The following is a 10,690-nucleotide window of genomic DNA, read 5'->3' as shown; positions in this document are numbered from 1 at the left end:
GGAGCCACAACAACCTGGAGCTGAATGCCCAGAAGACAGTGGAGATGATCGTGGACTTCAGGAAAGACACAGCCCCACCGTCCCCCCTTCGCCCTGACAGACTCTCCCACCCCCATTTCCATTGTGGACTCCTTCCGTTTCCTGGGCACCACCATCACCAAGGACCTCAAATGGGAGCCAACCATCAGCTCCCTCATCAAGAAGGCCCAGCAGAGGATGTTCTTCCTGCGGCAGCTGAGGAAACTTCAGCTGAAGACCAAGATGCTGGTGCAGTTCTACACGGCCATCATCGAGTCCATCCTCACCTCCTCCATCACCGTGTGGTCCATCCTCACCTCCTCCATCACCGTGTGGTTCATCCTTACCTCCTCCATCACCGTGTGGTTCATCCTCACCTTCTCCATCACCGTGTGATCCATCCTCACCTCCTCCATCACCGTGTGGTCCATCCTCTCCTCCTCCATCACCGTGTGGTCCATCCTCACCTCCTCCATCACCGTGTGGTCCATCCTCACCTCCTCCATCACCGTGTGGTTCATCCTTACCTCCTCCATCACCGTGTGGTCCATCCTCACCTCCTCCATCACCGTGTGGTTCATCCTTACCTCCTCCATCACCGTGTAGTCCATCCTCTCCTCCTCCATCACCGTGTGGTCCATCCTCACCTCCTCCATCACCGTGTGGTCCATCCTCACCTCCTCCATCACCGTGTGGTCCATCCTCTCCTCCTCCATCACCGTGCGTTCCATCCTCACCTCCTCCATCACCGTGTGGTCCATCCTCACCTCCTCCATCACCGTGTGGTCCATCCTCTCCTCCTCCATCACCGTGCGTTCCATCCTCACCTCCTCCATCACCGTGCGTTCCATCCTCACCTCCTCCATCACCGTGTGGTCCATCCTCACCTCCTCCATCACCGTGTGGTCCATCCTCTCCTCCTCCATCACCGTGTGGTCCATCCTCACCTCCTCCATCACCGTGTGGTCCATCCTCTCCTCCTCCATCACCGTGCGTTCCATCCTCACCTCCTCCATCACCGTGTGGTCCATCCTCACCTCCTCCATCACCGTGTGGTCCATCCTCTCCTCCTCCATCACCGTGCGTTCCATCCTCACCTCCTCCATCACCGTGCGTTCCATCCTCACCTCCTCCATCACCGTGTGGTCCATCCTCTCCTCCTCCATCACCGTGTGGTCCATCCTCACCTCCTCCATCACCGTGTGGTCCATCCTCACCTCCTCCATCACCGTGCGGTACCCGGGCGCTACCGGCCGGGACAAGTACCGACTGCAGCGCATTGGGCTGCTGCTGCTGAGAGGGTGATTGGCTTTGAGCTCCATCTCTCCAAGACCTGTTCACCTCCAGGACACAGAGGCGTGTGGGTCGGATCACTGCTGACCCTTCTCACCCTGGACACGGACTATTCACCCCTCTCCCCTCAGGCAGGAGGCTACAGTCTATCAAGACCCATAGATCCCGCCACTTGAACATTTTTTTCCCCCACAGCCGTCAGACTCATGAACGATAGAGACCTAATAACTCAGAACAGACTGTAATCTGCTCTATTGCACTATGTGGTCTGTCCACACTGAGATCCACTGCACCACTATCACTGTATCACTGTATGCACCATGTAAATCCAATGTTATTCTATGTCAATTGTTGTCGTCTTCCATATTTTACCTCTTTTGATCTTATTTATTTTAATATTCGTATGAATGCCCCTAAAGCCTTATAGTTTAAGGTTTATAGCTTATTTCTAACTAAACTTGTTATGTTTTTTTGTTTAATGTTGCACGTCTCACCAAGAAAAATTCCTAGTTTGTGAACCTGTTTACAAGCAATGGCAATAAAAAACGATTCTGATTCTGACATTTATTTGTGAAATATGTTCTTACAAATATGAGTAACTTGCATTGATGCACAACTACTTAAGAGTAGAGTACATCACTTTACCAAAAGCCTTTATTATCAATATTTCTCTGCACAAGTCCCACACACAAGTAAAAACATTAATCACAGCTCTCCTTCATTCATTAGAGTAACTTAAAGGACACATCACAACTTCTAATTGCCGCCCATGGGTCTGAAATAATGTAGGACTCTTTCCATAGTAATTAACAAATAATCTCCGTTCCACAGGTCCGCAACAGGCAAAAATCACATTTCAGGCACTTCATGTAAACGTAACACTAGCACATAGCACTAAACAACACAACAGGGATCTTTGGAGCAGTGACAGTAAACACCAGTGGGCTGCGTTCACGACATTCTACAATTTCAAGTCATAATTATTTGAGTACAAACTCTGTCATCTGAAGGGAATGCCCTTGAACACAACCTATTGAGTATGTACAGTAACCATAAACGAGCCTCACCCAGGACTAAGCTCTGGCTAAGTCGGAGTTCAAGTTGACGACAGTAACAGTGATATCGTCCCTGTATAAACGTGCAAGGTCCTCTGGGAGCGAGAGCATGGTGGCCAGCCTCTCTTGACACAGCTCGCCGTAGTCGTTCCTGCCCAGAGCGTGGCGGATGAGGTGGGTGGCGGCATTTGTGTCCAGAGCTGGGGAGGCTCGGGCGCGGCGCTTCTGGAGGACTTCAAACAGTTTACCAAGCTTCAGCTTTCTTTCTGTCTGAGAGACCGGAGCCTGGGCAGAGGAGACAGAAGTAGAAGAGTCGTAATTAAAGACAAGACAGGCCAGGTCAGAGGTCAGGTCACAACATCAAACCTAACTGTTGCTGAACGCTGAATGCATATGCATTTAACACCGGCCAGGACATTGTTGCCGGTGGACCTAATGCATTTAAATCACATGTTTGGCTACTTGCCGTTAATGGAAAGCAGCTACATCTCCATGGAAACAAGCTCCCAGCAGAGTTACAGGTCAGGTCTGAGGAAAGGCGAGACCTCACTGCTCACTCTCATGTTTTGCAGAAAAACAATTCTCTTGCAGTTGTTTAAAGCCGAGTGTACACTGCGTGATTTTGGCAAATAACTTGTCGTAGGTCGTAGCGTCTCTACTTTCTCCGCAAGTTGAGAAGAGCCAGAGTCCCAGCCTCCGTTATGTCCAACTTCTACAGAGGAACAATTGCTGGGTTGCAGGTGACATCACAGCGTTCTAAAGGCCAATACTATTGTATGGAGGAAAAATTATTTTGTTTTTTAGGAAATTTTTGGTCTTGTACAGAGAGATCATGGACCCAGTGACTGATATTAATGATCATTTTTGTAATTCATACATTTTCTTTTGAGCTATGACTTGTGAAAGTGTAATGCTGTTAATAGGAAAAAATGGCTCCTGCCCCCCGCTGGGTCCGGTGACATCATCATATTCTAGAACCTGAAACCCAGCAATAGAGAGCATCCTGACCAGCTCCATCACTGTGTGGCACGACGCCAGCACTGCCTTCTGCCGAAGGAGCCTCCAGCGCATCGTGAGAGCAGCGGAGAAGATCTGCGGAGCCCCTCTCCTCTCTATTAAGGACATGTTCTCCACCCGTCTCACCCGCAAAGCCATAAAATCACCAGGGACCCTTCGCACCCATCACACAGTCTCTTCAAAGTTATGCCGTGAGGGAGGAGACTGCGGAATCTACGGGGCAGTTCCAGTCGACTGAGGAACAGTTTCGTCCACAGGGCCATCGGGAAGCTGAACGCCCTAACCTCCCTCCCACCCCCCCACTCCACAATCAAGGATGAGAGAAACATAATTTCAAACCATTCACACGGGTTGACAAAAAAAAATCTTGAATCTTGTACAGTAAAGCAGGGACTAAGATTCAAAATAGAGCCGTCTTACGACCAAAGACGAGCTGCGGCTGACATCAGGTAGTGTCTCTCACAGTGAGCCTCCTCTAGCTGCAGATGGGATCTCTGTCAAGCGTCTCGTCAAAAAAATACATCACCGCACGGTGCCAGAGTCACAAGCAACAGAGGGCAGGCATGAGCGGGTCTAACTCTAACTCCGTATGTGGCCATACCGCCTTTGCTCTGCCCAATCCCGTCAGACCTCGGAAGCTAAGCAGGGAAGGGCCTGGAAGGACTTGGATGGGAGACCATTTAGGAACACCAGGAAGCCTAGTGAATGGAGTGAGTGCGTGAGTGAGTGGTTGGTGGTGGTCGGCGGGGCCGATGGCGCAGACTGGTTGCCTCGCTTCCGTCAGTCTACCCCAGGGCAGCTGTGGCTACAATGGTAGCTTACAATCACCGAGTATGGAGTGAATGAATAATGCAATGTATAGCGTATTTGAGTGTCCAGAAAAGCGCTATATAGAACTATTGCATTTTTATTATTATTATTTTACAGGACTTTACCAGCACATTTCTGTGAACATTTCTGGAGATACATTTTTTTCATTCATTACAGTCCTTATATTTGAGGAGTTTAGTGGTGCTAGGCTAGTGCATGTCTATGGTAACTAGTTGCCTGCAATAAAAACCTCTTCAAAATCATAGGCTCGTCCTCCAAACATTGCCATATCTGATTTGTAGGAAGCTCCTTTGTGAATTTCACGTGTATGGCGGCCGCTGGTAAACAAACTACATAGATCCGGTTACCGAGCAGATCACTCCGCCGCTGTGTAGCTTACAACCAGGAAGCTGATGCTGCCCAAATATAAGTTCTTTTAAATGGAAAATGGTTATATTTCAAACATTATTCAGTCAAGACAGACATTTAAATGGGTAGTCTTCAAATATTAGGACTGCATGAATAAAAAAATAAAAAAATCTCCAGAAATCAACCACACTCTGGATAACTAGCAAATGAGGCCCTTTGTCAAAAATCTTGAGCTATCCCTTCAAGTGGAGATAATTTGGGAGGTAATTCTCTCCACATGGATCCTTTTACTTTTTCTTTGTAACTACAGCTGCTTAGAAGAAATGCAACATTCTGATCGGTGCTTAACTATTTCTGTGTCACATATAAACACGGCACTGGAGGAATGACACATGGGTTTTTGTAAAGGTATTGTCTGACTCCATGGCCTCACTGAAGGACTTATAATTCAGAATATTCATAGCAGTTTTTGTGATTTGCCAGTGATTTTAACTGACCGTAATTAACTGAGCAGCTCTGATTTCAAGTCACCAGCTAACCAACCTGTAAGTGAATCCCACTGAGGTGCTCCCCGACCAGCTGTACAGCCTCTTGATTGGACAGCTCGTCCCACAGTCCATCAGAGCCCAGGATGAGGAAGCGATCCTGTGGCCGCAGCTTGTGACCGGTGATCTCGGGCGTGGCGTCGAGGTAAGGCGGGCTAATGTAGCTCGGAGGGACATAGTTGTACAGGTTCAGGGAGTCTAAGTCCACACTAGACTCCAGACTGGACATAACGCTCTGCTGTAACTCCAGACTCCATTTAAATCTCACATCCCCAAAGGCTCGAAGCGGCATCAGCATCTGCAAACACAGGACAATGGTAAATAATCTCTTAGTCCAAAACCGCAGCTCTGAAAAGATTCAGGTATGATATGAGGTTTTGTTTTTTTGAACATTACCCGTGTATGACCTCAGACATGACGGAGACTATATATTGCAATGTTGGGTAATTAATTGAAGTTGGAGCCATTTGTGTGGTTTATGTTTGAGCGTCATGCCACTGTTGGGCGTTGGATTAATCTACATTTGCAGTTATCTGCCCTATATAGGGAGGAGGAAGGGACACACTGGTGTTGCAGTGTAGAGGTAAACGGACTTTGAAAGACACTACATCCACAGCAGACATTTGCGTGGAGAAATTTGGCCACTAAAATTGATATGGGGGTCATACAGTCCCTCCATGATTTCGCGATCGCAACTATTAACGCAACATCAAGCAAACTTCGCGAAATCAGTGCGGAGTTGCAACTTTTCCAAAATCCCGCAACTTTCCCGCAACTATTCCAATAATCCGCAATGTCCTTCGCAACTTTTACTTAACTCCGCAACTTATGCGCAACTAAAGTGAGTTTCTGATCATTGAAATATATTTTACTTGTTACATTTTTGCGTATATGCCCAGCACCTCCGCCTCAGACTGAAGGACTTTCGCATCTGCTCCGCCTCCTCTCTCTCGGGCCTTTACAGCCCGAGCCGCTGTATGATCCTACCGCGCTCTGTCCAAGTTGCTTCTCTGCTACTGGATCTTTATTCTGCAATATAGGCTTTATCTGACAGAAACACGCTGCTTTTGCGTTTGGATGCTTCTTCCCCCTTGATGCGGTGGTGTGTGTGTGAGGCGCTGGGGCTTTTACTGCGCAAACTTTAGGAGTCACAGCTCTGTTGAACTGGAGCCGATGCTCAACGTGGATGTGTGAAATAAACATTCGTCCTTTGGTCTGTTCTCCTCCGATTCTCATTTGTGGCTGTATCTTATCAGATTTGTGTGGCTTCAGACCCTGCGCTCACAGAAACAGGCAGGTGCCTTTTAGCCCCGCCCATTTTCTGTAGCTGAGAGGAGGAGACGCGAGGGAAGGGGCGCACATGTTTTTTTTTTATTTTTATGATACAATTATCTAAAATAAGGGATATTTCATTAGTCTTTTATTATTCCACAGAGTCTCTTTGATTAGAACTGATGCAAAATACAAAGAAAAGTTATTTTTAAATGTAAAAAAAATTGTTTTAAACAGAAAAATCACAACTTTTCATCGCAACTTTTGGAAAAATGGCCCGCGAAATCAGGTGTTTGACCCCGCAACAATCACAAAAAATGCCCGCGAAATCCTGGAGGGGCTGGTCATAAAATCAAAACACACTCTCAATACTAAATGCTTTGTGCTTTAACTTTAACTACCGATAACTTGTGCTTCACGTTCATCACATTAGGGTCGACAGAGAGAGACCGTATTCTCTAATTGATTTAGAATGATAAAAGATGATAATGAAAATACATAGCTCTCCGTTAGCCTTACAGGTTAACTAATGAATGTACACTTGCGTCATGCAGCTGTAGTCAACTATGCAGGCGACAGTTATCCTGGTATAACCAAATAAAGCATATTCTCTCACCCCAAGCAGTCGGTCATCAACGAGCACAGTATCTCTCTCTGACGGAGGGTGCTGGGCCCGTATCCGCTCCACCTCAGAGGGATTCTGGGAGTTGTGATCAGACGTCAGAGGCAATGCACTCCACGAGCCATCTTCTTCTTGAACCCCCAACACCGCCCTGCAGTCACCGGCATTAGCCACATGGATCACGTCTGGGCCAACATGAGCAACACATGCCGTTGATCCCGCAAACGCAACCTGGAAAAAGCAATTCCATTCTTAGACTTTATAGGTTTCTTTACATTTTCTTTTTGAAACAGTTCAGTTTCTTTCTACCTGAATCGCGGTGCTTTTCATCAGGCTGTTTGTAAGAGGAAGCTGGGCCTCCAAAGAGATGTCGGCATCAAGTCGTCTAAACGCCAGGTCCAGGGCATCAGGGGGGCTTCAGAAACATGACAAGATGAGTGAGTCTTGTGGGGTAAAACAAACAACACCACCCAGCGTAAACTGTTGAGATTTTTGTTAGTCCATATATTCTTTTATAGAAAATAGCCATAAACCAGGCTCAAAGTTGCATCTAAAAGTCACACACTTGGCTTTCACCTCAATATTAAACTTTGAGCCATTTTGTATGTGTCCATTTTGTTTTCTAGACGTCTTCGGACCAGGTGAATTAACAGCTAAAGTAAGTAAAGTATTTTAAAGGGACTAGACGGAGTTTAAAAATGTCAAAATTAAGTATTTTCCTCTCCCTACATGCTCCAGCCATGTATAAAAAATAAAGTAGACCAGTATAAAAATTACCAACTTCCATTTAGTCCCTTTAACTCCCATATATTAAGTGTATGCACAAATTGGAAATAAATTAGGTCTAAATGTAGATTAATACAAAATAAAGATAAGATAAATGCCTATAACGCCTCTCTAACTAATTTTTTCTTTTTTTTCCTTCATCAGTACCATTAAAATACTGGATCGATAAAGAGTATCGACAAGAGTAGCAGTATTGATAAATCCGTAGCGATACCGATCCCTATTTGTAAATTGTAATAATCTAAATGGCAAGTAATATCACAGCCACAGCCTTATTTGGTGGCTAAAAATACGCCACGTCCTACATTCAGATCTTAAAAAACATATTAAGACCTGAATCTTAGCCAGTTCTCTGATAAGACTGTTGCTTTGTGTGACAGTGTAGTGGATAGAAATAAATCAAGGAGCATTACAAATCTGTTCACTGTTCACAAAACGTTCACTGGCTTGTCCATCTTACCTCATGCCTTGACTGTACTCTTCATTTTCAAGTAGCTCCTGCCAAAACACGCGCAGGTGTTCAATGTAGAGCGCTGCAGAGTCCCTGTAGTTATAGTCTGAGTGGTGCTTATACCACTGCAGAATGGGAGGAACAGCTCTGCCCTGTTCCACACACCTGTCCAACTCCTCAAGGCTATGCTTGGGCATCATTGCAACAGCGACGTAGTAGAGCAGTCTCTCACAGAGGGCCTGCGCACAAGTCCAGCCCCCGTGGCCATCGAACACTCCGAAAAGCATTCCCTTTGACTGATAACACATTTTAAATGTTACATTTATTTTAAAAGCAGGTCATTACAATCAAATTATGAAAAGGTACCTGTAAACATGTGACTGCACTGCGACGATCCTCATTTGGCGAATTGGCCGGTAACTGGTTGCTCTCAAACTTTCTTACTGAGCACAGACCTCGACCATCAAACTCTGGCACACTGACACTCTGCAACACAGCAATGGGAAATAAAGTTAGAATGTATGGACAACACACTTCTTTATTTTTGGTAAGCATAGGTCTTCATTACCTGCTCGTTTGACCGAAGGATGCTGTTGATTTGGACCTGGCTTAGTTGAAAGTCCAAATCTTGTCGGGTTGAAAAGCCGCGTTTTCCCACTAATGACAAGTGGGATTTTCTACTGGTTGTGCAAGTCTGGGCTGTTCCATTAGTCCGAGATGATAAAAGACTGTGCTGGCCGTGTTGAGTCGGATAATTACACAACAGTGAAAGTTGAGGACCCTAAAAAGCAATAAAACATTGTAAAAACGATTCCCGACATTAACAGACAATTTGTGACTGAGCAGTTTGGGTCAAACCTGTGATGCCACAGGTGCAGTGAGGACCCGTTGAAGGATGCTGGCGCACACTCGCCCAGGCATCTCCAGAAGATGCTCTTGATCAGGTGAAAGGTAGGTCGATTAAGACTGCAACAAGAACGCACAGAATTAGACTGACAACTGAAGATAGCATCCATTCATGCTGTACTAAATGTGCAACCCGTACTGTACTGTGCAACTGAAAGCTGCAGTGAACTAGACTATTGTCAGTGTTATATAATGTAGCTGTAGCAGTAGCTAGCCGGCTGCTCGCTCTGTAAAGTTGACCATTCACTCGGCAGTACCTGACCTCAGCGCAGACAAACTGTTCTGTCACAAAGCTACTTAGATCTTAAACTGCGTAACAATACAAATATCGTACTTAAAGTGTAACACGCACTTACATTCATACATTCATCAAAACACCGCGACCAGAAGCAAACAGGAAGTGACGTACGAGTCGACGCTTCATATGATAATGAAGCAGACGTAACGTCATCTACGGCGTACTGCTGCCCCCTGCCGTTCGTTCAGCAAATTGAGTCGACACTAAAGAGACTTTTTATCGAGCCCCAAAGGCGAAACAAATAAAGTTTTAAGGATCTAATTCATGTGAAGTCTAGAGCAACGAGTCAAGCATCCTGCACAATTATTCATGCTCTGCTGATCCAGTGGCATAAACTAATAGCCTAGCTTTCTCCAAGTTAATTTATTGAATTATAATAGATTGCAATTATGCTATAATCTAAAATTAAGTATGTATTAATACAGTAAGTTACTTGTCATCACTCGAGAAGAGCTGAGACACCTATGAGAGAGCGTTCCATAAGCAGCGGACACACGAACACACTATACTAATGGTTTGGGGTGCTGAGACAAGATTACTCCCAAAAATGCGCAATGCACAAACATTCCCTTGTTTTGTTTTGAAGACATTTTGCAGATCTTGTACACCAGTGTCCAAGTTGATGGGGTGCTGCATTTTATTTGGAGGGAATTTGCCTTTTTTTTCGTTCATTCATTATGCTCTTACGTGTGTGACCTCATATGACCCAAACATAGCCTACGTTTACCAAACCCATCACTGTTATAGGATTTGGTGCTATGCAAATCATAATTAGCTGTCAATGTTGCATGAGCAGTGCATTGTGCGTTTAAAGTATAATGACTAATATGTTCTTGTGTGAGTAATATGTTGTAGCTATTCCTTACTGAAAAAAGTATTTGTGTAACTTAAGCTGCAGCAGGGCCACCTTAGCCTGGGCTTGCTTGGGCTGGAGCCAGGGGCCTACAGTAGTCAAGGGCCTATCAGAATACATTAAAAAACAAAAACAAACTCCAATGTGTTGATTTTTCTGTCAATCACTTTACATTTGCGGCATGCGTTAAGGTTAGGGGCCTATAGTTCATGGTTAGCCCAGGGGCCTATGGGTAGGTTACGGCGGCCCTGAGCAGCAGGACGTGCGCAAGAACACGCGGTTGGTCTGCGGCCCATGTGACACCGATAAACATAAATATAATGCTCTTGGAACATTTCCCAGTTCGATAACAAGATGCTATCTGTGTGTAAGAAGTAGTCATTTGCACTGATGCC

The 10,690-nt window shown here is 45.6% G+C and overlaps 2 protein-coding genes across 4 annotated transcripts; both read right to left on the bottom strand.

Moving 5' to 3' along the window:
- LOC306971521 (uncharacterized protein) lies at positions 1–1,517 on the bottom strand. 3 transcript variants are annotated; one of them, XM_079567831.1, is made up of 3 exons: positions 888–1,517; positions 606–812; positions 1–249 (listed from the first exon to the last, which is right to left on the bottom strand). In XM_079567831.1, exons 1-3 carry the CDS (start codon positions 1,338–1,340, stop codon positions 58–60), a joined length of 852 nt encoding a protein of 283 aa, XP_079423957.1. In that variant the 5' UTR covers positions 1,341–1,517; the 3' UTR covers positions 1–57. The 3 variants fall into 3 exon arrangements, with proteins under 3 accessions (XP_079423957.1, XP_079423958.1, XP_079423959.1); XM_079567832.1 differs by lacking the exon at positions 606–812 and having other exon boundaries at positions 846–1,517; XM_079567833.1 differs by lacking the exon at positions 606–812 and having other exon boundaries at positions 876–1,517.
- Positions 1,518–2,378: 861 nt separating this feature from the next.
- Positions 2,379–9,571, bottom strand: pdp2 (putative pyruvate dehydrogenase phosphatase isoenzyme 2). Its single transcript, XM_079568096.1, has 9 exons — positions 9,501–9,571; positions 9,097–9,204; positions 8,807–9,019; positions 8,605–8,724; positions 8,248–8,534; positions 7,311–7,416; positions 6,996–7,232; positions 5,106–5,405; positions 2,379–2,651 (listed from the first exon to the last, which is right to left on the bottom strand). The coding sequence occupies exons 2-9, from the start codon at positions 9,157–9,159 to the stop codon at positions 2,385–2,387; spliced, it is 1,593 nt and encodes a 530-aa protein (XP_079424222.1). The 5' UTR covers positions 9,160–9,204; positions 9,501–9,571; the 3' UTR covers positions 2,379–2,384.
- Positions 9,572–10,690: the final 1,119 nt, after the last annotated feature.

The sequence above is a fragment of the Gobius niger genome (assembly GCF_951799975.1).
Source record: "Gobius niger genome assembly, chromosome: 12".
NCBI lineage: Eukaryota > Metazoa > Chordata > Actinopteri > Gobiiformes > Gobiidae > Gobius > Gobius niger.
Note: the sequence above shows the minus strand (reverse complement) of the source record. Positions and strands in the feature narration are given on the sequence as shown.

Excerpts from the sequence above, each read along its gene's own strand:
- pdp2 (XM_079568096.1), bottom strand. The coding sequence starts at position 9,159 with ATGCCTGGGCGAGTGTGCGCCAGCATCCTTCAACGGGTCCTCACTGCA. Across the intron at positions 9,020-9,096 it reads CTGCACCTGTGGCATCACAG|GGTCCTCAACTTTCACTGTT; the intron begins GTTTGACCCAAA and ends ATTGCTTTTTAG. Across the intron at positions 2,652-5,105 it reads TCAGTGGGATTCACTTACAG|GCTCCGGTCTCTCAGACAGA; the intron begins GTTGGTTAGCTG and ends TCCTCTGCCCAG.
- LOC306971521 (XM_079567831.1), bottom strand. The coding sequence starts at position 1,340 with ATGGAGCTCAAAGCCAATCACCCTCTCAGCAGCAGCAGCCCAATGCGC. Across the intron at positions 813-887 it reads AGGTGAGGATGGACCACACG|AGGATGGACCACACGGTGAT; the intron begins GTGATGGAGGAG and ends ATGGAGGAGGAG. Across the intron at positions 250-605 it reads ACTACACGGTGATGGAGGAG|CTGAAGTTTCCTCAGCTGCC; the intron begins GTAAGGATGAAC and ends CTTGGTCTTCAG.